Source organism: Bos taurus, chromosome 15 (assembly GCF_002263795.3).
Source record: "Bos taurus isolate L1 Dominette 01449 registration number 42190680 breed Hereford chromosome 15, ARS-UCD2.0, whole genome shotgun sequence".
Lineage (NCBI taxonomy): Eukaryota > Metazoa > Chordata > Mammalia > Artiodactyla > Bovidae > Bos > Bos taurus.
The window spans coordinates 83,251,226-83,279,210 of NC_037342.1; the positions used below are offsets into that span (position 1 = coordinate 83,251,226).

Below are 27,985 nucleotides of genomic sequence, written 5' to 3' on the forward strand. Positions count from 1 at the left end.
CTTTGGCCACCTGATGGGAATAACTGACTCATTGGAAAAGACCCTGATGCTGGGAAAGATTGAGCGCAGGAGGAGAAGGGGACAACAGAGGATGAGATGGTTGGATGGCATCACTGACTTGATGGACAGGAGTTTGAGCAAGCTCTGGGAGTTAGTGATAGACAAGGAAGCCTGGTGTGTTGCAGTCTATGGGGTCCCAATGAGTCAGACGAAACTGAGCAACTGAACTGAACTGAACTGAAGCTAATAAAGTCAGCTGGCAAAAAACAAGAGTGACAGGCTAGACAGACACAACGTCTGCTTCAGGATGCAGCCAATTAATTCTGTGGCCTGAGAGGCTTTGTTTTCTGCCTGTCTGAAGATAGAGAACTAGAATAAATGGCCATAAAACTCATTTATTTGAGAACTGAAATGTCTTTATAGACCATTTAGTCCAACCTAATAGGTGCACAGATAAGGAGGCTTAAACCAGGAGGGGGCTATGACTTGCCCAAGATCACAGCAAGCTCCTGACTGAATCGGGTCTACTGGTCAGATCCTCTGAACCCAGATCTGGGCCTTTTACTCACTAACTTTCTTGAGATCGTGACCAGTCCTGAGATTCCATGACTATGACTCAGCGGTTCTATAATTCCAAGACAAAGCACAATGGCAGTGCTCCAGACAGCCTTGGTACAGAAGAACATGATCTAGGCTGAAGCATCAACTGAACCATTTTCTTTGTTTCACTTCAAAATCTCAACTACACCATCATGGATTCAAGAGCTGCACACAGTCCTGTGTTTCTAGTATTTCCTCCAGACATCACTATGCCTGAATTTCAGTCAGGGGATATTACAGGCACAACCTATGACTCTAGCATGCCCTTTCCAAAATTACTTGCTACAAGAATGAAAATCTTAGGGGTGAGTAAGATTTTCCCCCATGTAAATCCTACAGAGGGTATGTTAGAGGCTTAATGTTTGTTAGCCCCCAATTTATATCTGAAATCCTAAGCTTAATGTGATGGTATTTGGAGATGGGGTTTTTGGGAGGTCATATGTTTCCGATGGTGGAGCCTGCATGAATGGGGGATTAGAGCCCTTGTAAGGAGAGGCCAGAAAGCTAGCTAGCTTTCTTTCAACAACAGCACTCTGCAACCTGGCAGAGGACCTCCTTCAGAACCCAACCATGCCGGGAATCTGACCTCAGACTTTGGGTCTTCAGAACTATGAGAAATACATTTCTGCTGTTTGTAAGCCACTCAGTCCATGGTACTTTGTTAAAGAAGCCTGAACTAAGACAGTGGGTAAGAAGAGAAGGGGGGAAAAAAATATATATATATATATATATATATATATATATACGGTAGAATGATGTTTATTAAATTTATTTTATTGAAGTGTAGTTTATTTACAAAGTTGTGCTACTGAGTTACAAGGGAAGACCTATATCTTCTCTATTTATCTGTTGATAAAAATTTAGGTTGCTTCTGTCTTGCCTACTGAAAACAGTCTGCTATGAACATTGCAAGGGCTTCCCTCGTATCTCAGCTGGTAAAGAATCTGCCTGCAATGCAGGAGATCCCAGTCCGATTCCTGAGTTGGGAAGCTCCACTAGAAAAGGGATAGGCTACTCATTCCAGTGTTCTTGGGCTTCCCTTATGGCTCAGCTGGTAAAGAATCCGCCTGCAATGTGGGAGACCTGGGTTCAATCCCTGGGTTGGGAAGATCCCCTGGAGAAGGGAATGGCTACCCACTCCAGTCTTCTGGCCTGGAGAATCCCACGGAGTGTATAGTCCATGGAGTTGAAAAGAGTCAGACATGACTGAGCACCTTTCACTTTTCATGAACATTGCAGTGCATGTATCTTTTTGGATTATAGTTTTGTATGGATATATGCTCACGAATTAGATTTCTGGATCATATGACAATACCATTTTTAGCTTTTTAAGGAACCTCCAGTTTTCCACTCCCATCAACAGTGTAGGAAGGTTTCCTTGTATCCACAGCCTCTCCAGCATTTATTTTTGTATATATTTTTAGTGATGCTCATTGTGACCAGTGTGAGGTGGCACCACCTTGTAGCTTTTCACTTCTTAATAATTAGTAATGTTGAGCATCTTTTCATGTGCCTGTTGACCATCTGTATGTCTTCTTTGGAGAAATACCTATTTATAGTCTATACATTTTTTGATTGGGCTGTTTGTTTTTTTGTTGAGTTGTGTGGGCTATTTGTATGTTTTGAAAATTAAGCCTTTGTTAGCTGCATCATTTGCAAATATTTTCTCCCGTTCTCTGGGCTGTCTTTTTGTTTTCTTTATGGTTGGTGACACCATGTTTCAAGGTAGGAGCCAGCTCCAAAGTTTATGCTCGTAAATTCAGGAGATGTTACCACTTCTATATCAATCCTGTGTAAGATGCTATGGAAAGGAAAACATTAAACGAATAAGCCAAGATCCCTGGACTCTTAAAAGTCACATAGTAAAAATCCCCAAACTGACTACCTGTACGATTTTTTTCCAGTCAAGTTCAGAAAAAAGAAAGGAAGGAGGAAATTGAATAGAAGTCAACACACTAAATTCTATATCCCAGGTTGTTCAGTTCTACAGTTTCATATTTTCCCAATGAAAAGTCAAAATTCAGTCTGACAACAATGATATGGTATTCATGTATGTGGAAACTTTTGCAGAAAATCTCCCTAATACTGTAAGTCTTCATCTATCCATCCATCTATCCACTTCATCAACATTAATTATCAATTATTTAGCAATCTTCTTTTCAGACAATGTGGGGATTCAGATATGTTTGAGGCTATGAAAGTGAAAGTGTTAGTAGCTCAGTTGTGTCCGACTCTTTGCGACTCCATAGACTATGGCCCACCAGCCTCCTCTGTCCATGGAATTCTCTGGGAAGGAGTACTGGAGTGGCCATTCCCTTCTTCAGGAGATCTTCCCTATCCAGGGATTTAACCCAGGTCTCCTGCACTGCAGGCAGATTCTTTACTGTCTGAACCACTAGGGAAGCCGTTTGAAGCTATAATATCGCCCAAATCTTAGAAAATATCCTTTCAATACCCAGACCTCTAAGAATAGAAATAAATCAATATTTTTTTTCAGGAAAAATAAAGAGATTAGTACATAAATATGGTCCACTGACATGAGGAATGGGGCCATCAGTCTAAACGGCATTAGCACCTGTTCAAATATAATGACATCCAAACTTCTGCTGAAGAGTGAAAATTATTTTTGAAATACACATTATTAAACTACATGCAGGAAACTATGTTTAACATTATGGGGCCTATAAAAACAAATACAATCTAGTTTCTCTCACTGAGGAGAGAAAATAAATAATTTAAAACTAATAGAATGAAAATGTTAATAACTGCATTTCAATGTAGCATTTACTAAAACTCATAAATGGTGTTGGTGGTGGGGCAGAAGAACCCAGAGGGGATGAGACAACATCATGGCAAATCTGAACACTGAAGAAGTGATGCAATTTTAGAAAGCAGAGAGGAGGGAGGTAGAATATTCTAGATGAAGAAAGCATAATGGACAAAAGTTCACAGTGGCACAGCTATCATGAATGGCAAAGGAGAGCTGGGAGAAAAAAGCTAGGCTTGAAAGATGTGAGAGGACTGAAAAAGGACAAAATAAGAAACAACCAGGATGGATAAGTAAAGTGTGGTATAGCCACACAATGGAATATTATTCAGCAGTAAAAAGCAACGAGCCATCAGTCCACGAAGGGACAAGGAGGCCCTAAAGCACACACTGCTGAGCGAAGGAAGCCGGCTTGCAGAGGCCACCAACCATCACATGATGCCAACTATACGACATCCCGGAAAAGCAAAACTACAGAGACGAAGCCATCAGCGGCTGCCAGGAGGCGAGGAGGGGAGGGCAGGATGAGCGGTGGAGGTGGGGGACTTTTAGGGCAGGAAAAACTATTGTGTACCATAGTAAAGGATGGGTACGTGACGTTGCACATTTCCCCAAAGCCCTGGAACACAACACAGAGACTGCAAGTGTAAACTATGATCTCTGGTGGACAGTCGTGTGTCGAAGTTGGCTCATCAGTGTTAACAAAGCACCATCCGGTGGGAGATGTTCATGTTCGGGTAGGAGGCGAAGGAAGGGGATAGGGCGATATATGGAAACTCTCTCCATTTTCCACTCAATGTTTCTGTGACTCTAAAACTACTTTTAAAAATAAAGCTTACTATTTTAAATAAGATGGTAAATATGGTAAATTTTATATGTACATTTTACCATGGTGTTAACAAGTACAAAAAAATAGATACTAAGTGGTGAGGAGAAGTAACCAGGAAAGCAATTTGGAGACCTAATTTCCAGGAACCCTGTAAACCATCCTTACTCAGATTTTATAACATAGATAAGTATTAATATTTTCCAGTCTGTAAAATCAATAAAATTATCTAAGGAGCTTTATAAAATACACACCAAATCTCCAGACCTTGTTCTAGAACTACCTAATTACAATTTTGAGGGGATGGGGGCCGAGACCATTTTCAACACTTCTCTGAATGAATTTGATGACCGCTGTGTTTCAAACAATACTGAGAAAAGTAATGGGATTGGGCTTCTCTTTTACACTGTCAAACAGGGAAAATGGATGCTCGTACAGAAAGGCCAGTGAGAAAACAATTTAAATCGTTTAGATGAACAGTAGCAGCCACTGAGCTGAACTTACTCCCCAGATATCAAGCTTTCCCACTGCAGGAGCAGTGACTGCCCGAGAACATTTAGGCCTTGAGAAGCAGAAGACGATGTGTGCCTGCTGGAAGACCTCCCGGCAAGGAAGGAAGAGAGAAGGGGATCAACTTCCCAACCACAGATGGAGAAAAGCTGAGAATATTCGCACTCACGCACTGACACATGGGAAGGGCTTGGGGTGCATGAAACAGGTGCCCCGACACTGGTGACGACAGAAAAACAGAAAAGAGCAAGGCCAAATATTTATCATTTTGAAAACAGAGGGAAGAGGAAAGCTTGGTTACTTTCTGATTGCAGGAGGTCAAGGGACATTCGAAGAGCAGAAGATGACTTTAAGCCTCAGAAAAAGATGATGCTAAAAACAAAGAAAGAGAGGGCAGAAAGAAGACAAGGCTCAAAGGGAGAAAAGGGAACTTGGTTCTGGCATATGGAACGCAAGGTGGCAGTGGGAGACTCAAGCGGTGGTGTTTGACGAGAGCTCAACTCGTGAGTGTGGAGGTGAGGAAGACGGCACCGTTTACAATGGACCTTTATAAACAGTACTTGCTATGGAAGTAGTGACATTGTACAGGAGACAGGGATCAGGACCATCCCCGTGGGAAAGAAATGCACAGAAGCAAAATGGCTGTCTGAGGAGGCCTTACAAATAGCTGTGAAAAGAAGAGAAGCGAAAAGCAAAGGAGAAAAGGAAAGATATAAGCATCTGAATGCAGAATTCCAAAGAGTAGCAAGGAGAGATAAGACAGCCTTCCTCAGCGATCAGTGCAAAGAAACAGAGGAAAACAACAGAATGGGAAAGACTAGAGATCTCTTCAAGAAAATTAGAGATACCAAAGGGAACATTTCATGCAAAGATGGGCTTGATAAAGGACAGAAATGGTATGGACCTAACAGAAGCAGAAGATATTAAGAAGAGGTGGCAAGAATACACAGAAGAACTGTAAAAAAAGATCTTCACAACCCAGATAATCACGATGGTGTGATCACTGACCTAGAACCAGACATCCTGGAATGTGAAGTCAAGTGGGCCTTAGAAAACATCACTACAAACAAAGCTAGTGGAGGTGATGGAATTCCAGTTGAGCTATTTCAAATTCTGAAAGATGATGTTGTGAAAGTGCTGCACTCAATATGCCAGCAAATTTGGAAAACTCAGCAGTGGCCACAGGACTGGAAAAGGTCAGTTTTCATTCCAGTCCCAAAGAAAGGCAATGCCAAAGAATGCTCAAACTACTGCACAATTGCACTCATTTCACATGCTAGTATGGAGAAGGCAATGGCAACCCACTCCAGGACTCTTGCCTGGAAAATCCCATGGACGGAGGGGCCTGGTGGACTGCAGTCCATGGAGTCGCTAGGAGTTGGACACGACTGAACGACTTCACTTTATTTTTTCACTTTCATGCATTGGACAAGGAAATGGCAACCCACTCCAGTGTTCTTGCCTGGAGAATCCCAGGGACGGGGGAGCCTGGTGGGCTGCTGTCTATGGCATCGCATAGAGTCGGACACGACTGAAACGACTTAGCAACAGCAGCACATGCTAGTAAAGTAATGCTCAAAATTTTCCAAGCCAGGCTTCAGCAATACGTGAACCGTGAAATTCCAGATGTTCAAGCTGGTTTTAAAAAAGGCAGAGGAACCAGAGATCAAATTGCCAACATCTGCTGGATCATGGAAAAAGCAAGAGAGTTCCAGAAAAACATCTATTTCTGCTTTATTGACTATGCCAAAGCCTTTGACTGTGTGGATCACAATAAACTGTGGGAAATTCTGAAAGAGATGGGAATACCAGACCACCTGATCTGCCTCTTGAGAAATCTGTATGCAGGTCAGGAAGCAAGTTAGAACTGGACATGGAAAAACAGACTGGTTCCAAATAGGAAAAGGAGTACATCAAGGCTGTATATTGTCACCCTGCTTATTTGACTTATATGCAGAGTACATCATGAGAAATGCTGGGCTGGAAGAAGCACAAGCTGGAATCAAGATTGCCAGGAGATATATCAATAACCTCAGATATGCAGATGACACCACCCTTATGGCAGAAAGTGAAGAGGAACTAAAAAGCCTCTTGATGAAAGTGAAAGAGGACAGTGAAAAAGTTGGCTTAAAGCTGAACATTCAGAAAACGAAGATCATGGCATCTGGTCCCATCACTTCATGGGAGATAGATGGGGAAACAGTGGAAACAGTGTCAGACTTTATTTTTCTGGGCTCCAAAATCACTGCAGATGGTGACTGCAGCCATGAAATTAAAAGACGCTTACTCCTTGGAAGGAAAGTTATGACCAACCTAGATAGCATGTTCAAAAGCAGAGACATTACTTTGCCAACAAAGGTCCATCTAGTCAAGGCTATGGTTTTTCCTGTGGTCATGTATGGATGTGAGAGTTGGACTGTGAAGAAGGCTGAGTGCTGAAGAATTGATGCTTTTGAACTGTGGTGTTGGAGAAGACTCTTGAGAGTCCCTTGGACTGCAAGGAGATCCAACCAGTCCATTCTGAAGGAGATCAGCCCTGGGATTTCTTTGGAAGGAATGATGCTAAAGCTGAAACTCCAGTACTTTGGCCACCTCATGCGAAGAGTTGACTCATTGGAAAAGACTCTGATGCTGGGAGGGATTGGGGGCAGGAGGAGAAGGGGATGACAGAGGATGAGATGGTTGGACAGCATCACTGACTTGATGGATGTGAGTCTGAGTGAACTCTGGGAGTTGGTGATGGACAGGGAGGCCTGGTGTGCTGCGATTCATGGGGTCGCAAAGAGTCGGACATGACTGAGTGACTGAACTTAACTGAACTGATGGAAGTAGGGGAGCTTAGTGTCTGAGAAGGTGGACTGGGAATACATGAAGACAGAAGACGCAGACTCATATATTACACCTTCTAATCACTGCATCATTCTCACCAACCAAAACAGTACTTGGTGTTGTAGGGCATCACAAATGTGGCACAGAGAGAAAAAAAATAGAAAAATGTAGAAAAGATGGGGGTGCTCTGGGCCCTGGAAGATGACGGTACCTCCACAGGCTCAGAGGACTGGTCATCAGGAGATGGGTTTTCTGACTGTCCACTACTTGAGGCCAGGCTGGTATGGTGATTTATTATTTTTTTATTGGAGTATAGTTAACTTCCCAGGTGACTCAGTGGTAAAGAATCCGCCTGCCAATGCAGGAGACATGGGGGGTGGGGTTGACCTCCTGGAGCAGAAATGGCATTTTACTCGTGTTCTTGCCTGGAAAATCCCATGGACAGAGGAACCTGGCAGGCTGCAGTCCATGGGTCACAAATGAAAGTGGAAGTGCAGTCGCTCAGTCGTGTCTGACTCTTTGCGACCCCGTGGACTGTAGCCTGCCAGGCTTCTCAGTCCATGGGATTTTCCAGGCAAGAGTACTGGAGTGGGTTGCCATTCCCTTCTCCAGGGGACCGTCCCTATCGAGGGATTGAACCCAGGTCTCCTGCACTGTAGGCAGACGTCACAAATAGTGGGACACGACTCGGCGACTAAGCACACACGCATAACTGCTTTACAAGGATGTGTTAATTCCTGCGGTCGTGAATCAGCCATATGTATCCGTTTATCCCTCCCTCTTGAGTCTTCCTCCTTTTCCACTCACCTAGGTCATCACCAAGCAGCTAAGCTCCCTGTGCTATGGTGATTTAGAATTAGGTGTTTTTCAGACTCTATCACTTATATGACAAAGCCTTTGAGGTTTCTCCCCCAGCTTTACTGAGACATAATTGACATATAACATTGTGTAAATTTAAGGTGTACAATGTGATGATTTGATACACATACGTATTGCAAAATGTTTATACAGTAAGGTTAGTTATCACTCCTTCGCCTCAAACAATTACTGTTTTTATTGTGGGAGTGGTGGCGAGAACATTAAAGCTTGGCTCTCACAGCAGCTTTTAGGTCCACAATGCTGTCTTGCTAACTGCGGTCACTACGCTGGACTCTGGATGCCCAGAACATAAAACCAAACATCTGTTCCCTTTGACAAACATCTCCCCATTTCCCTGCCCCCCAGTACCTAGCAATCACCATACTACTCTCCGTTCCTGTGAGTTTGATGTTTTTTTAAAATAATTTCATTTATTTTTGGCTGTGCTGGGTCTTCACTGCTGTGTGGGCTTTTCTCCAGCTGCGGTGAGCGGGGCCGCTCTGTGGTCGTGGTGAGCAGGGTTCAGCAGCTGTGGCTCAGTAGCTGTGGTTTCCCAGCTCTACAGCACAGGATCAATAGTTGTGGTGCATGGGCTCACTTCGTCCTCGGCATGTGGGATCTTCCTGGACCTGGGATCGGACCCATGTCTCCTTCGTTGGCAGGCGAATTCTTTACCACTGAGCCACCAGGGAAACCCCGAGTCTGAAGGTTTTAGATTCAGCATATAAAGGACATAACGTGGTATTTGCCTTTTCTTTTGACTTACTTCACTTAGCACAATGCCCACAAGATCGATCAATGTTGTTGTAGAGCAGGATTTCTTTTTGTGATTGAATAATATTCCTGTGTGTGTGTGTCTTTATCCACGCATCTGCCAGTGAACCTTTAGGGTGTTTCTCTGTCTTGCCTACTGTGAATAATGCTGCAATTAACTTGAGAGTATAGACAGCTCTTCGAGATAGTGACTCTGGACATATACCCAGGAGTGGAGTTGCCGGATCACATACCAGTACTATTTCTCACTGTTTGAGGAATCCCCACACTGTCTGCGCAGTGACACAGCCGCACCAGGAGTGCACAAGGGCTCTCTCTTCTCAACATCCGCTCTAGCGTTTGCTCCCTTGTCTCTTTTATGACTGCCATCCTAATAGGTGTGAAGTGATATCTATTTGTGGTCTTTATTTGCATTTCCCTGATGCTTGGAGAGTTTAAGACAGACTTCTCAGCCTCACCTGGAGAGTCTTTTTAGTAAGTACAGGATATGACCTGAGAGTCTGCATTTCTAATTCCCAGGTGATCCTAATGTTCCCAATCCACGGACTACATTTTCAGGAGCAGGGAATTCGATCATTTTACCTCTCATCAATCACTGGACAGAGGGATCAAGAAAATATCTGTAGAAGCTTCTACCGTCATCATAAAGAAGCGCCTACCATACTTCCTTCATTTAAAAACGGGGGTAATTTCCTTTTAAGCAGAAGGAGATCTCCTAAATTCTCACAGGAAGCCCACCACTCTGGTCTCTTCTCACCAGGACGTTCTCCTCTACTTGCAGGCTGTCCAGATCCTGTTTGGAGTGATGAACTTTTCTTTTGGAACTGTTCTCCTTTTCACCTTGGAAGATCCATACCCAAGGTTTCCCTTTATATTTATTTCAGGATATCCATTCTGGAGCTCCATTTTGGTGAGTATAAGTCAGTCAGATTCAATTTGAAGTCATGTCAACGGGGATTTTAAGGAGTTCTTAGTAATGAAATGAACTATGCTGTGTTGTATGATATGGTTTGAAAAATCAAAATCAAATTTAACTCTGTTGAAATGATTTCCCCATTAACTCGTCAGTTACTCGTATTCCATCATTGGGTCTTGAGGTTCCTTTGGGAGTATTTGCTTGGGTCTTGACACCATTCGTCCACTCATCCATTCAAAATGAATTACTATTACAAGTCAGATATGGAAGACCCTGGTGTAGGAAATGGCAACCCATTTCAGTATTCTTGCCTGGAAAATCCCATGGACGGAGGAGCCTGGAGGGCTACAGTCCATAGGGTCACAAAAAGTTGGGCACGACTAAGCAACTTCAGTTTCACTAAGGAAAACAGCATAGAGGTTTCACAAAAAGTTATTAAAAATAGATTTATGACCCTGAAATTCCACCTCTAGGAATATACCCGAAGGGAGTAACAGCACTTGGTCAGAAGCATCTCTGCACTTCTGTGTTCACAGCAATGATTACAATAGGCAAGGCATGGTGCAACCTAGACGTCCAGCAACGGACGAATGAAGAGGCGGTGGCACACCACACACAGCGAAACACCACTCAGTCTTGTTCGTAAGAAAATGAGGATATTCTGCCACCTGTGACAACACGAATGGACTTCGAGGGCATTATGCCAACTGAAACGTCAGACAGAGAAACACAAGTACCAGATGGTCTTGCTTACATGTGGACTCCAGGAAAGAGGCCAGGGGGATGGGCAGAGGTGAGCAGGGAGCTGAGTGAATCTGCTCTAAAGGCACACACTTCCAGTGTGAGATACGTAACTGCCAGAAATGCAGTGCACAACATTATGACCACAGTTAACACCACCATGTGATACATGGAAAAAACTTTAAGAGGGTGGATCCTAGGAGTTCTCATCACAAGGAAACTTTTTCCTTTCTCTTTTCCTTTATTTGATACTTATACGAGACTATGAGTGGATGGTAACTAAATGTATGGGGTAATCTCATGATACACGTAAGTCAAATCATTAAGTTGGATAACCTAAACTGATGCAGTGCTATACTTCCATTATATCTCAATACATCTGAGTGGGGGAGAGGGGCAAAGAAAAAGAATAATGCGTGAGCCCTTCCCTCAGAGGGCTCTCACATCCAGCAAGAGAGAAAACATGCAAACAGGTCATTTCAAACTGGTCGATAGATATCACAGAGCCACAAAAAGTGCTTATGTAAGCAGAGAGGAAAGATCAATTTCCTCTTTAGAGAAGTGGAGAAGCAGCTAGGGTTTCTCAGATGTGCCTTTGAGCTGCACAGAAGCATTTAATCACATTCAATAAGCATTGTTTTAGCACCTATTCTAGTACCAGAAAACTGGCAGTGTCTGGGGATTCTGAGAAACGGCAGTCCCTGGTCTCAAGGTCTCAGCTGAGTAGTGAGTGTCAGTCGCTCAGACGTGTCCAGCTCTTTGCGACGCCATGGACTCTAGCTTGCCAGGTTAGAACACTGGAGTGGGGCTGCCATTTCCTTCTCCAGGGAATCGTCCCTGCCCAGGAATTGAACCTGGGTCTCCTGCGTCTCCTGCCTTGGCAGGCAGCTGAGTCAAGTGTCGGAGAATTATCGTCTGGTGTGATGGGTGATGATAAAGGACACACAAGGTGCTGCTGTGCTGCTGCTGAGTCGCTTCAGTCACGTCCGACCCTGTGCCACCCCACAGACGGCAGCCCACCAGGCTCCCCGGTCCCTGGGATTCTCCAGGCAAGAACACTGGAGCGGGTTGCCATTTCCTTCTCCAGTGCAGGAAAGTGAAAAGTGAAAGTGAAGTCGCTCAGTCGTGTCCGACTCTTAGCGACCCCATGGACTGCAGCCTACCAGGCTCCTCCGCCCATGGGATTTTCCAGGCAAGAGTACTGGAGTGGGGTGCCATTGCCTTCTCCACACACAAGCTGACTCTGCAGAACAGAGGGCAGGTTCTCCAGAGACATCTGCAGCTTGACTGACAGTCAAAGGATGAGTGGTTCACCTGGCGGGAAGGAAAGGAGTGGGGGGCGGTCGGGCGTTAGAGGCCGTGCTGCCTTGCTGCATACCAAGGGAGAATCACAGGCAAAGGCTTAAGGTACGGGAGGACATCTTCTCTTCTGAGAACCCAGTCCAGCCCAGACAGCGAGAGTGGCAGGATGGAGCTGAAGACTCCAGTCCACATGACTAGAAATTTAAAACAGATACATTGTAATCAGACTGGAAGTTTCCACCAGAGGATAACAATACACAGCATGGCTCACCTCCATGGAAACTGCCAGGATTTTTCCAGAATTTCCAGCATATTAGCTGCACCTCCATCTATGTTCTCATCCAAGAGAACACACTGGACTGCAAACGGTTCTGAAGGAGGCTTCTTGTAAGAATGGTGGAGTCCAGTCTCACTGGCTGTAAACCAATGAGACACCAGGCTCTCGTGGCGTCAGAGCTGAGTCCACAACAGCTATGAAAGGAAGACAGATGAGAAAACAAAAGAGCCCAGTAAAGTTGAAAACTTCTCGTGTTCAAATAGGCAGGACCAAAGCAAACTTCTAGTCCCGGATTTCCCCCACTATACACTTAGGACAATCATTAAGGCATCAGCGCCTCTCACTGCCTTGGGGACTGTGTGAACTAGGAAGGAGGGATGCAAAGGAAAGGGACACTGGTCTGTTAACCACGAGAATTCTTTAAGTCGGTTCAACGTGTCCGTCACTAAGATACGTATTCTTTTTAACAGTTTGTTAATTCTGGAGCCTTTCTAGTTGCACTGGAAAGAAAAACCACAGAAACTCTGGTGAGTTATACATCCCCTTTTCTAAAGAATTTTAACATTAAACAAATCATTCCAGCCTTGAAAACGAATTTGGAAAATCATTAAGCCACTATAACTCCACAAACTGCCAAGTCCTGACACCGGTCAATGGCGTTTACCCCCTTTTTCACAGAATCACAGAACACCAGTGCCATTTTCAGGGCACCTAGTTGAATTCTTAGACGCCGAGGCTTAATAAATGACTTGCCCACGTTACTCAGTCATATGGGGAGGACAGGCTTCAATGTTCTGGTAACTTCCTCATCCATTTTCTGTAATTCAACCTTGTAAGCAGAATCTCAAAATAAATAACCATGTTAATGAATGCGAACTTCTAATTTACAAGTAAGTTATAGAGTATTTTCACTTTTCCCAAAGAAGCAAAGGCATGCGATACTAATTCATAGGCCAATCAATTATTTTCAGCAAAGGACATCACCTGGGGGCTTGTAGTTCTAGAAGAAAATAAAAATTGCAAAGAAATACAAGGTTTCATTAAACAATCATAAAATGAAAATGTCGACAGTCCACGACTTTTACTAGAGCTTCAAAGGCAAGGTGATGTGGCTGCCCCCTAACTGTTAACTCCTCTTTTGTCTGCTGTGTGCTGCTTCTGGCGATTAAAAGGGGGGCAACTTAGGTACGGCTTTGGGGGGATGGAAGGGTTATGCCCAGTTCTCTGGATCCCCTCCTTTTTGTGGACGAGGACCTGAAGCCCACAGAGGTCATGTGAAGGCGCCTGAGGTCACAGGCCGCTCTGGGGCATCTCAAGGCTGTGAGAACAGCCTGTTCTGCCGTGTCCGTGGCTCTGTCCGTGCGCTGCACTGGGCTGTCACCGCATCCCGGCCTCACTCTCTTTCAGGTGACGCTGAGCCGAATAATGAACTCGCTGAGCGCCGTGGCAGCGGCAGCTGGAATCATCCTCCTCATCATTGGTTTCCTTATAGATCGAGACTTCTTGTGCGGCTATTCTGGAGAAGTTAGTGAGTGCCACGCGGTTACCACCCTATTCATTGTAAGTGTGCTGCACTTTTAGGGCAAGGAGAAATGGGTCTACTCAGGAGGGTTTAATAGCACCCGATTGGCATCAGCTAAAAAACACTGCAAACATGGGTATTGTCTTTTATTCACAAACATCTTACTGAAATCACAGTATCTGATAGACTGTTATGTCAGGCACTGTAAAATAGAGAATGAAGGCATCATAACCCCCACTTTTAGAAATTCACAAATAAAGAGATAAAAGAAGCATACCAGTAAATATAATCCACAAGATAAAGTGATGTATTAAAAGAAAAGTGTGCATATAGCAATATGGTAATAGTTCACTCCTAGATGTACATATAGTCACATATGGAATATTTTTATGGTACTGGTTTTAATACTTAGACTGGACTTCTGATAAAACATGGTAGATAGAAAACAGGCATTTATTTCTTCTCTTTCCAAAATACCACTGAAGTTAGTGTGAGGAAATGGAAAAAAATATGAATCTACATGGAGAAAAAAATAGTGAGACTCCCAAATTGCTGAGAAAGCTAGAAAAGGGAGATCCTAATAAAAGAAAAAAACTTCATATGGCACATTCTAAGAAACACTGAGTGTCTGTACGTACGAGGACTACAGAAAGCAAGGCAGAAGAGAAGAAAATAGAGGCTGGTTCTGGTCATTGTTAACGGGGCTATTTGAATCAAACCTTCTCTGAAAACAAAGAAAAATGCTACATTAAAAAAACCACTTCAAAAACACAGAAGAGCTGAAGAGTCAACTGAAGCTCCTAGATCAATTTTTACACAAAAGCCTAATCTAAAAATCTATCAATGAGATGCCAAAGACCAACACAGCTGCTTGTCCTCAAGGCCTTTTCCACCTCTAGGAATATACCCAAAGGAAATAAAAGCACTTGGTCAAAAGCATATCTGCGCTTCTGTGCAACACAACAAGGCCAATGTTGTCTAGCTGGAATCTGATTCCCAGCCTAAACGTAGGGCAGGAGAAAGAGGCCACAGCCCAGAGTCCACTCCAAGTATGAAGACTTAGAAAAGATCTCCACATTGAGAATAAAGATCTGGGTCCTTGATAGATCACTGTACCCTTCAGGTAAGGGCAAAAAGACAAACAAACTCCTCTGCCCCATAACAGCAGAGAGAACTTACTGAACAGAATAAAGAAAGAAAGAAATCTCCTTGGGAAACTGTGGCCCTACACCAGATCCCCTGACAACCTCCTCCCACCCTGCACCCCGACCAGGACGTGAACCTTTGGTTAAAACAAACTGGGTGACCCCTGCACTGTTGCTGGGAATGCAAACTGGTGTGGCCACTACGGGGAACCTGGCGGCTCAAAGGTAAAGAGCCCGCCTCCAGGGCAGGAGGCACAGAGGCGCAGGTTCCATCCCTGGGTCAGGAAGATCCCCTGGAGAAGGAAATGGCAACCCACTCCAGTGTTCTTGCCTGCAGAGTCCCATGGACGGAGGAGCCTGAGGGGCTACAAGAGACATGACTTGGTGACTAAACACCGACAACTATGGAAAACAGTGTGGAGGCTCCTGAAAAACTGAAAGTAGAGTTTACAAATGAAGCAGCATTCCCACTCTAGGCTTGCACCTGGGAGGAGCTATGGCTCAGAAAGGTACCTACACCACGGTGTTCATAGAGCACCGTCTACTGTACTCAAGGCATGTTGCTTTTCCAAGCAGTCGGCTCTTCACATCAGGTGGCCAAAGTATTGGAACTTCAGCTTCAGCATCAGTCCTTCCAATGAATATTCAGGGTTGATTTTCTTTGGATGGACTGGTTTGGATCGCCCTGCTGTCCAAGGGACCCTCAAGAGTCTTCTCCAACACCACAGTTCAAAAGCATCAATTCTTCGGTGCTCAGCTTTCTTTATGGTCCAACTCTCACATTCGTACATGACTACTAGGAAAACCAGAGTTTTGACTATATGGACCTTGTCTGCAAAGTGATGTCTCTGCTTTTTAATATGCTGTCTAGGTTGGTCATAGCTCTTCTTCCAAGAAGCAAACATCTAACTTCATGGCTACAGTCACTGCCCAGAGTGATTCTGGAGCCCAAGAAAAATAAAATCTGTCACTGTTTCCATTTCCCCCTCATTTATTTGCCATGAAGTGCTGGGGCCAGATGTCATGATCTTCATTTTATGAATGTTGAGTTTTAAGCCGCCTTTTTCACTTTCGTTTTTCACCTTCATCAAGAGGCTCGTTAGTCCCTCTTTGCTTTCTGCCATTAAGTGATATCATCTGCATGTCTGAGGTTGTTGATATTTCTCCCAGCAATCTTGATTCCAGCTTGGGATTCACCCAGCCCAGCATTTCTCATGCAAGTACGTTAAATAAGCAGGGTGACAATATACAGCCTGGATGAACTCCTCTCCTCATTTTGAACCAGTCCATTGTTCTATGTCCAGTTCTAACTACTGTTTCTTGACCTGCATACAGGTTTCTCAGGAGGCAGGTAAGGTGGTCTGATAGTCCCATATCTTTAAGAATTTTCCAGTTTGCTGTGATCCACACAGTCAAAGGCTTTAGTACAGTTGTACTGCTGATCCTGTTCGTGACACCAAAGCCCTGCTGTTCACGCTGTCTGCACTGTTTGCTGAACCCAGGGTAGGCAAAGCGTGAGCTAAGAGGCTGGAGGAAGACTCCAGGGGCCTTAGGAATTGCAGACACATTTATCCTCTCCTGGCTGACACAGCAGCCATAACGACATACTCTGTAGCTCTCCTCTCGTGGCTGACCGACGGACGCAGCCGTGACGCAGCCATGATGCTGCCGCCTTGCAGGTGGAGCCCATGCATCCCTACAGCACAAACCAGCTCGCGGCCAAGCGAGTCCCTCATGGCTCGTGTGGGCAAGACTGTCAGTGATCTCAGCTGTTACATAACTATTATTTACAAAACATGGGGTGAGACAGTCTTCTTGGCTAATTTGCTTTCTCCCCTCACTCGTCAGAGAAGCAGAAGTAGATGTTTTGCTGTAATTCCCTTGCTTTTTCTATGATTCAACAGATGCTGGCACTCTGACCTCTGGTTCTCTTTCTTTTCTGATGTACATATGGAAGTTCTCGGTTCACATACTGTTGAAGCCGAGCATGAAGGATTTTGAACTCTACCTTGCTAGTATGTGTAATGAGAGCAATTGTGTGGGAATTTGGAACATTCTTTGGGATTGGAATGAAAACTGACCTTTTCCAGTCTTTTGACAACTGCTGAGTTTTCCAAATTTGCTGGCATATTAAATGCAGCACTTAAAGAGCATCATCTGTTAGGATTTTGAATATGTATATATGTATACACACACACTTCAGTCGTGTCCGACTCTGTGCGACCCCATAGACGGCAGCCCACTAGGCTCCCCCGTCCCTGGGATTCTCCAGGCAAGAACACTGGAGTGGGTTGCCATTTCCTTCTCCAATGCATGAAAGTGAAAAGTGAAAGTGAAGTTGCTCAGTTGTATCCGACTCTTAGCGACCCCATGGACTGCAGCCCACCAGGCTCCTCCATCCATGGGATTTTCCAGGCAAGAGTACTGGAGTGGGGTGCCATTGCCTTCTCCAATACACACAGACACACACACACACACACACACACACACATATTTATATATATAATTATTTGTTGTTAAATCACCAAGTAATGTACAACTCTTTTGTGACCCCATGGGCTGTAGCCTGTCAGGCTCCTCTGTCCATGTGACTTCCCAGGCAAGAATACTGGAGTGGGTCATTATTTCCTTCTCCAGGGATCTTCCTAACCCAGGAGTCAGACCCACATCTCCTACATGTGGGTTTGACCTCTGGAGGAGGAAATAGCAACCCACTCCAGTATTCCTGCCTGAAAAATCCCATGAATAGAGGAGCCTGGAGGGTTGCAGTCCATGGGATCCCGAAGAGTCAGGCACAACTGAGCACGCACGTGCTTATACATATATAAAACGTCTTTATGCATGCACCTGTTTGTGGCCGTTTCGGTTGCCTCCATGGCCTGCCTGTTGGAAGCAGTGCTGCGGTGAGCGCTGGGGTGCAGCATCTTTTTGAACTTCAGTTTTGTCTGTTAATATCCCGGGACTGGGACCCCTGGATCACGTGGTGACGCTGGTTTCAGTATCTTAAGGAACCTTCATACTGTTTTCCATAGTGGATGCAACAATTTACATTCTCACCAAAAGAAAACCACTGCGTCTTGATTATGGCAGTTTTGTAATAAGTCTGAAAAGGGGAAGTGCAAGTTCTCAAGCTTGTTTTTCTTTTTCTGAATTGTTCTAGCTGCTATGGGCCCTCTTCCACATGAATTTAGGCTCATCCAGTCAATTTGGGGAAAAGAAAAGCCAATTGGAATCTTTATAGGTATTACATTGAATCTGTAGACCATTATTGACGCCGTAATATACACAGTTGTTTGATCCATGAACCTCTTCATTTGATTAGTTCTTTAATTTCTTTGTCAATGACTTTCAGTATACAAGCCTGTACTTCTTTTGTTAAATTTATTCCTTGTTCTTTTTTTATGCTATTACAAAGTTAAGGTTTCCCAGGTGGCACAACCCACCTGCCAACGCAGGAGACTTAAGAGACATGAGTTCAACCTCTGGGTCAGGAAGGTCCCCTGGAGGAGGGCATGGCAACCCACTCTCATATTCTTGCCTGGAGAATTCCATGGGCAGAGGAGCCTGGAAGGTTATAGCCCATGGGGTCACAAAGAGTTGGACACAACTGAAGTGATTTAGCACACATACATGCACAAATGGAATTGCTTTCTAAATTCTAGTTTTGCAATATTCATTGCTACTGTGTGGAAATACAGTTGATCTTTATATTAATAGACTATATACTCTCACTCTAACTTATTATTTGTAATACTTATTAGAGGATTCCTTAGGCTATTTTATATACAAGAACATCAGTTCAGCGCAGTCGCTCAGTCGTGTCCAACTCTTTGCGAACCCAGGAACCTCAACACACCAGGCCTCCCTGTCCATCACCAACTCCCGGAGTTCACCCAAACCCATGTCCATTGAGCCGGTGATGCCATCCACCCATCTCATCCTCTGTTGTCCCTTTCTCCTCCTACCTTCAATCTTTTCCAGTGAGTCTTTTCCAATGAGTCAGCTCTTCACATTAGGTGGCCAAAGTATTGGAGTTTCAGCTTCAACATCAGTCCTTCCAATGAACACCCAGGACTGATCTCCTTTAGGATGGACTGGTTGGATCTCCTTGCAGTCCAAGGGACTCTCAAGAGTCTTCTCCAATACCACAGTTTAAAAGCATCAATTCTTCAGTGCTCAGCTTTCTTTATAGTTCAACTGTCACATCCATACATGACCAGTGGAAAAACCATAGCCTTGACTAGACAGACCTTTGTTGGCAAAGTAATGTCTCTCTTTCTTAATATGCTGTCTAGGTTGATCATAACTTTCCTTCCAAGGAGTAAGCGTCTTTTAATTTCATGGCTGCAATCACCATCTGCAGTGATTTTGGAGCCCAGAAAAATAAAGTCTGACAGTATTTCCACTGTTTCCCCATCTATTTCCCATGAAGTGATGGGACCGGCTGCCATGATCTTAGTTTTCTAAACGTTGAGCTTTAAGCCAACTTTTCCACTTTCCTCTTTCATTTTCATCAAGAGGCTCTTTAGTTCTTCTTCACTTTCTGCCATAAGGGTGGTGTCATCGTATGCAAATTCAGATAGCTTTCCTTCTCTTCCAATATGGATGCTTTCCTTTCTTTTTCTGTTCAGCTGCCCTGGCTGGAACATCCAGCACAATGTTGGACTGAAGCTGCAGGAGCAGACAGACGTCCTTATTTTTCTCCTCTACTTTGGGAGAAAACATCTAGTCTTTCACCCTGAAGTAGAACGTTGTCTGAGAACTTGTTTCTGGTTGAGGACATTCTCTCCTCTTCCTACTGTGTTGAATGTTTTTGTAATGGTGATAAATTAGTTACATGCTTTTTCTCAGCTTACCTATTGAGACGATCATGTGGTTTTGTCCTTTATTCTATTGATATGGTATATTGCATTGATTTTTTTACCCTAAATAAACCTTAGGTTCTTGAGATAAATCCCACGTGGTCATCGTGCAGAATCCTTTTTAAGTGTTGTTGGATTCAGCTTCCTAGTATCTTGTTAGAAGATTTCTGCATCTGTATTTATAAAAGATCTTGATCTATAGTTGTCCTTTTTGTGTGATGCCTTTGATTCTGTGTCTGGTTAAAACTGGCCTTACAGAATGAGCTGGGAAGTATTCTCTGCTCTTATATTTTGGGGGGAATTTGTGAAGCAATGGTATTGTCAGTAAACATTTGGAAGAATTCACCAACAAAGTCTCCTGGCCTTGGGCTTTTCTCTGTAGAAGTTATATAATTACTTGTTATAGATATACTCAAATGTTCTCTCTCTTCTTGGGTTAATGTCAGTAGTTTGTGTCTTTTTAGGAGTGTGTCTCTCTGTTGGCATTAGTGAATGCAGAATACGCCAGTAACAATTTCCAAAGATGACCTTGGCGGTCCTACGTGTGTAGGACCGTCTACCAATAATCGAGAACTCTGAACTAGCAGCGAGGGGAGGAAAGGGCCAAGACAAAGAGCACATCGCCATCAGCAGTGTCTGTCACTCTGAGCCAGGCGGGGGTGGGGGGAGCTTTGTTTCAATCATCTTGAGTGGAAGCAGTTTACTTGGTAATTCTGAGGCACTTGCACCCCCTGTCTGCGAGCTGTCCTGTCTTTTGGACCATTTACTTCTGGAGAAATGCTAGAAGAGTAGAGCTTTAGGTCAGGAAAGGTGTGTGGGGTAGTGGTGGTGGTTAGCAAGGTCTTACTGAACAAGGCTCAAGTGTATTCTTTCTCTGATGAAGCTTCTGAAATACCCAAGCTCCTGCCTAAGTTGGCAAAGAATGATAAATAGCTGTCAAAGAAAAGTAGTCTGTATCAGAGGGGAAAACTGACAAATTTATTATATCATCCATGTTCTCAGGATGGGAGTCAAATCCATTGAAATACTGATTGAAATATAACACAGAATTAATTTCTAAGGACTCACAATGATTAACTGGGAAGTAAGAAGTTTGAGGAATAGTGACAGCCTTGGAAAATCCATCCCTCCCTGCTGACAAAAGGAATCAGCTGCCTCTGACAGGTGGAATTTGTCAAAAAGAATCTATCCCACAGCAAATTTCTTACACATAAATAAAACTAAAAAAAAAAAATCTAATATTTTAAGGAGGAATCCAAGATAGTTGTTTCTAGAAGGGATATTGCTCAAAGAGACCTTTTACACATTAGTCTCTGTGGCTGGGTAAGGATGACAAAACCTGAAATGACTCCTGCCCTGTGACCTATTCTTACACACGTAGAGAAACACAGATAGGAGGCAGATGGGCAGACAGGATGGCTAGTGGCAAAGCTTGGGCAGGCCTTCACCGAGAAAAAAGAACACAAGAACAAATCTGGAGAGATAATGCAAAAGGACTCTGGGAGACCAGCGTCCTGGACAAATAAATAAACCCTGCTCGATGAAAAGGGCTACAGTCACCTCACCATCAAGGACAGTCAAACCCTGGGCAGGGAAGCTCACGGGATCCAGGGACGAGCCACCAGATGAGTCACAGGACCGTAATGGTGAGGGGTCTGGCCGGGCACCTTCCAAGATTACTAGCCAAATCTACGACAGTTAAAAGCTTAATTTGTTACATTTGTTAAGCAGAGGAGAGCACAGCTTCTCAGGCCCAACAGGCGAGAATAGAAAAGGGCGCCAAGAGCAACTTAACTTCCCTTTCACTTTTCACTCTCACGCACTGGAAAAGGAAATGGCAACCCTCGCCAGTGTTCTTGCCTGGAGAATCCCGGGGACGGCGGAGCCTGGTGGGCTGCGGTCTATGGAGTCGAGCAGAGTCGGACACGACTGAAGCGACTCAGCAGCAACAGCAGCCCCAGGGTTTCATCAGCTGGAGTCAGTCGTGGGGTGGTTTCAGGGACAGGACAGGAAACAGTTAGACTTGCAAAGCAGAAGAGTTGCAGGGACAGATGACAATCTTATTTTCAGAAAATACGAATTAACATAAAGTTACCATTAAAACAGTTCTCCGTGGGTTTATCTTGAATAAAATAATGAGGCTCTGAAAAGCCTTATGTTAAAAGCTTGAATTTAGGCGGTAGTCTTTCTCATCAGACTGTGGCACACTTTAACTATTTGCTGAGTTATTTTCTTTTCACTTCTCAATTCTCAGCAATCATAACTAAAACTAAAAAATAAAAATAAGGATTCTGATAATTACAAAAAAGGAAAAAGTAGAAGCAACTGAATGGACAGCTAACTTTCCAAAAGCATCAATAAAAGAAGAAAACAGCACAACATCTTCAATATGCTGAATAAAATAACTGCCAACCTATAATCTATCATTATCCATTAGAATATCTTACATGAAGGTGAAATAAAGAATTTTTAGAGATACAAAAATTGATTTTGCCTCCTGTACACCCCCACTAAAGGAATAATGAAGGATGAATTCCAAATAGAAGGAAAATGATAGCAAATGAGGTACCAGAAAAAAAAAGGTCAAAGGACAGAATAAACACATGGACAAATGCAGTAATAACACTAATAACACACACTAGGACTAAAATAAAGCACTTAGAATACCAGGCAGCTTTAACACATGTGCAGAAATGGGGAGCGGTGGCACTTCCGCTGCTGCGTCTGCTGCAGGCTTTAGTTTTACAGGCTTCCCTGGTGGCTCAGACAGTAAAGAATCTGCCTGCAGTGCAAGAGACCGGGGTTCAGTCCCTGGGTGGGGAAGATCCCCTGGAAAAGGGAATGGCAACCCACTCCAGTATTCGTGCCTGGAGAATTCCATGGACAGAGGAGTCTGGTGGGCTACAATTCATCGGGTCGCAGTCAGACACGACTGAGCAACTAACACTTTAGCTTTACCAGAGACGAGGGTAAAGGTTTGAAGAACTTGAGACTTTGGTCTGTTTTAATGCTTGAAAGTGAAAGTGTTAGTCACTCAGTTCGACTGTCCGTCTCTATCACCCCACGGACTGTAGCCTGCCAGGCTTCTCTGTCCGTGGAATTCTCCAGGCAAGAATACTGCAGTGGGCAGCCACTCTCTTCTCCAAAGGATCTTCCCCACCAGGGATCAAACCAGGTCCCCTGCATCGCAGGCGGGTTCTTTCCCTTCTGAGCCACCAGGGGGCCCTGCAGCTACACAGGGGCCCTTAATATTGCAGAGAGGGGCTCCTTCTACTTATTCCTTTCTAGGCCTGGCTCAGCTGTCCTATACCCTGCGCCATTCCACAGAGATTGCAGAGCAAGCTTGTGCCTGTTTATCGATTTTGTATCCTGCAACTTCACGGAATTTTTGTTTATTAGTTTTAATAATTTTTGGTGGATTATTTATCAATAAACAAAAGTTAAGTGCATTCTAAACACTAATAACAAACTATCAGAAAGAAAAATTAATGAAACAATCCCATTTGAAATTACATCAAAAAAGATAAAATATACAGGAATAAATTTAACCAAGGAAGTGAAAGATTGGCATACTGAAAAATATGATATTGAATAAAGAAAATAAAGAAGACACAAAGAAATGGAAAGATACCCTCTGCTCATGGATTAAAGGAATTAATATTGTTAAAATGTCCATACTACCCAAAGCAATCAACAGCCAATCAATCCCTACCAAAACTCCATGGCATTTTTCACAAATATAGAAGGAAAAAAAAAAACACACTAAAATTTGTATGGAACCACGATACACCACAAATAGCTAAAGTAATCTTGAGAAATAAAAAGCAGAAGATATCGCCCTTCCTGATTTCAAAGCATATTACAAAGCTACAGTCATCAAAAAAGTACAGTATTGGCCTAAAAACAGAAAGATGCATCAGGGGGACAGAATAGAGAGCCCGGAAATAAACCCCAGATCAATAGAGAGCCCAGAAATAAACCCACACACACATGGTCAGTCAGTTTATGACAAAGGAGCCAAGAATATAAAATGAGGAAAGGACAGTCTCTCCAATAAATGGTGTTGGGAAAAACCAGGTAGTCACATGCAAAAGAATAAAACTGGGCCACTATCTTTTACACCATACACAAAAATAAACTCAAATGGATTAAAGACATGAATGTGAGACCTGAAACTCCTAGAGGAAGACACAGGAAGTAAGCTCCTTGACATTGGTCTTGGCAATGATTTTTTGAATTTGACACCAAAAGCGAAGGTGAAAAAAAACAAAAATAAACAAGTGGAACTACTAATATCAACCTAGAAACTTCTGTATGGCAAAAGAAACCATCAAGAAGATAAAAAGTCAACCTATAGAACAGGAGAAAATATTTGCAAATAATATATCTGATATGAGTCTAATATCCAAAATAAAGTTTAAAAACCATACAAATCAACAGCAAAATAAAGCAAATTAAAAAATGGGCAGAGGGTCTGAATAGAAATTTTTATGAAGGATACAAAAGGCCAATAGATACAAGAAAAGATGCTCAACATCATGAATCATTAGGAAAATGCAAATCAAAACCACAATGAAATATCATCTCACACCTGTGAGATGGTTATTATCCAAAAGGCAAGAAATAACAAATGTTGGCTAGAATGTAAAGAAAAGGGAACCCTTGTAAACTCTCAGTAGAAAAGTAAATTAGTGCCATCACTATGGAAAACAGTATGGAGGCTGCTAAAAAATTTAAAAATGGAACTATAATATGATCTAGCAAATCCACTCTGGTATTTAATCCAAAGCAAACTGCAACGCTAACTCGAAATATGTGTACCCCCCATGTTCACTGCAGTAAGATTTACAATTGCCAAGACATGGGAACAACTGTCCACTGATGGATGAATGATAAAGAAAATATGAGATACACATACACACATACATACACAGGAACAGTATTCAGTTATAGAAAAGAAACCTTACCATTCTCAACAAAATGGATAGACCTTGAAGAAATTATGCTAAGGGACATAAGTCAGATATTGAAAGATAAATGTTGTATGATATCACTTATACATGGAATCTAAAAAATCCAAATTTATAGGAACAGAATAGAATGGTGGTTACCAGGGGCTGGGCAGTGGGTGGTTTGAGGAGACGTTAGTCAAAGGGTTTAAACTTCCATTTACAAGATGAATACGTTTTGAAGACCTAACGCGTGGCATAGTGTTACTGTTAACACCACTGGATCACGTACTGCAGTGTCACTAGGAGATTAGGTTGTAAATGTTCTCATCATAAAGAAGAAAGGATGATTACATGACGTGATACAAGTGTTGACTGATGAACATTATGGTGGTAATTCCACCATAATACATAATGTGTTACATCAACATGTGTACACCTTCAAGTTATACAGTGTTATATGTCACATATCTCAATTTTTTTAAAAAGTAAGTGAAAATGCCAGGCACAGAATGGGAGATAACCTCCTCAATACATGTAACTGATAGAGGACCCACATCCAGAATACATAAGCATTCCTGAAAATCAGCAGTAAAAGGACCAAAACATAAAAGTGAGGCCTGCACAAGCAGCTCACAAAGAAAGGCACACCAATAACGAGGGAGCATGTATCTGTTCAACACTGTTAATTACCAAAAAAATGCAAATTAAAATCACAAGTAAGATACCACTGCACATACACCAGAATGGCTTGAATTAAAAGAACTGGCAAAATTGAGTGCTGGCCAGAATATGAAGAAACTCGAATTCAACCACCTTGGAAAACCACTTGGCAGTTTTTAACAAAATTAAGCATAGACCTATTTATATATCAGCAATATACCCAACAATGTTCTTGGGAAATCTATTCATAGCAATTAAAAACTTGAAACAATTCAAATGTCTATCGGCAACAGAGAGGCCCAACCAACAGTGACTATTCGCACAACGGGACACTGATGCCCGCAGCAACACGGCTGAGATGCAATCCATCTGCTGAACACACTCAGATACAAAATTAGCAGGTGAATTTACCCAGCTGTGCTAGAAATCAGAAGAGTGGTTTCCTCTGGAGGGGGTAGGGGAATTGACTAGCAAAGGACACTAGAGAACTTACTGCATGATGAAGTGTATGGTTCTGATCTAGAAATCGCAGAAGGGCAAAGAAAACACATTTATGTTAAAACTCTGCAACGGTAAAAGAAATGGAAGAATGTTTTTAAAGCAGGTAACAGCGAAGTTTTAAGGTTTTTATACACAGAGAGAAAATAAAAGTGACCAGAAAGTCAAGAACACAAGGGAAAAAATAGACAAAAGTTTATGAGTAAGGACCAAACACGTGACTGTAGCAGCCAACGACACTCAGAGGGACACTCACGTCCACTGGCGGGAAATGCCAAGCAAATTAGCAATGGGAGAATCCCAGGGACGGAGGAGCCTGGTAGGAGGCCGTCTATGGGGTCGGACGCGACTGAAGCGACTTAGCAGCAGCAGCAGCATTTATACACACTCGACTGGCAAAAATCAGAGTTACAAAAGTTATGACTGGCAAGGAAATGGTGAAACGGATGCTTTTGTGTGCTTAAGCAGCAGAAATATGAAATGTTCCTAAGACTCTGGAAAGCAAGGAGACATTCACTTATATGAAAGATGCACACACCTTAACCCAGAAGGCAGTCCCCACAGCACTGAGTCCCCTGCACATAAGGATATGTGGGCAAGGGTGTTTATTGCAGCATTTTTCAGAATGGTAAACACAAGGAAAAAGACAAAAAACAAACAAAAAGCAGAAAAGAACAGGAGAAAGAAGAAATAAACTATTTCCAGTCACTAAAGAATAACAGAATCATGACTACGCCAAGAGATACTGTGCTTAGTCATGTCAGACTCTTGGCAACCCCATGGATTGTAACCTGCCAGGCTCCACTGTCCACGGGATTTTCCAGGCGAGAATACCGGAGTGGCTTGCTATGTGTGACCTGAGAACAATTTTTCAACCTCTAGTCAAAGCATGCAGACACAGACACTTGTAGCACAGAGTGTCAACCGCGCTAATCTTTACAGACCTTCACCATCGAAACACAGGTTGTGCCCAGCTACTCATAGGCGTGTGTCCCCACAGGCACTCTTAGTGGCCAGAATACAAAATATTTTAAAGGTCCTCAGTGGTAACAAAAAGAACACAAGAAGTTACTATTAGCGTTACATTAAAAGTGTCTTTTTCTGCATGTTCCTCTTTTTCTTAGCCTGTAGGTTTTTTCCCCCCTTTTCTTTCCTTTTCTATTTTTGCTCCTTTTTTGTTTCTTAACCTTCTTTCTCTTTCAACAGGCCGCTTTTAAAATATCTCTCTGTATTGCATGTTTATGAAGTGGAGTCACATAATTTAGCATATAATTTAGAAAGCAGATGCATAACTACCTCTTGCATAACTTCCTCCAGGAGAACAATGACGCTGTTCTGTACGGGGCTCTGCTGTGCCTGCTGTGTGAAAACGCCCACACTTCCTCACAGCCCTCCAGCAGCTCGCTTCCTAAGCATTAGACACACTCGAGACATGGAGGTCTCATTTCCCGCCCTACCACTGCTGCCCCATCAGCGTCGGAAATCTCTATTACATGAGCATTACTGTGCCAATACCGTAACCCTTCATATGTTTTTCTTCTGTTATAGGGAATTTTGATTATGTTGATGGCCTTCAGCATCATTGAATTTCTCATTTCCCTGTCTTTCTCCGTTATGAGGGGACCCACTGAGTGTGGTGACTGTGAGGAATGGGATGGAGCAGAACTGTGAGAATAAAGGCTTGATATACAATGTGACTGAGAGGCGAATTATGCTTGTGAGGAAAAGCCAGCAGGAACACAGATTCTTAAGGCCGGTAATTCCTGGAAGCAAAGGGCAGTGACTCAGAGAGTTGCTTGGTGGGCGGTGGGGGAGGGTAGTGCGGGGAGGGGGTCTGGGAACTTTTGGCTGACAAAACACATCCTGCCTCTTTGCAAGACCATCTCCTCCTCTCCCCACATCACACAGTCGCCTGGTGTCACCTCCTCTGTTAGCGGTCCGTTGAC

General features: G+C 43.3%; 1 protein-coding gene across 2 annotated transcripts; it reads left to right on the forward strand.

Moving 5' to 3' along the window:
• Positions 1–618: 618 nt before the first annotated feature.
• Positions 619–27,736, forward strand: MS4A5 (membrane spanning 4-domains A5). Of its 2 annotated transcripts, NM_001078146.2 has the most exon segments (5): positions 654–905; positions 9,946–10,074; positions 12,871–12,927; positions 13,808–13,960; positions 27,588–27,731. In NM_001078146.2, coding segments are annotated over 5 exon segments (615 nt in total). In that variant the 5' UTR covers positions 654–752; the 3' UTR covers positions 27,711–27,731.
• The last annotated feature ends 249 nt before the right edge of the window (positions 27,737–27,985 follow it).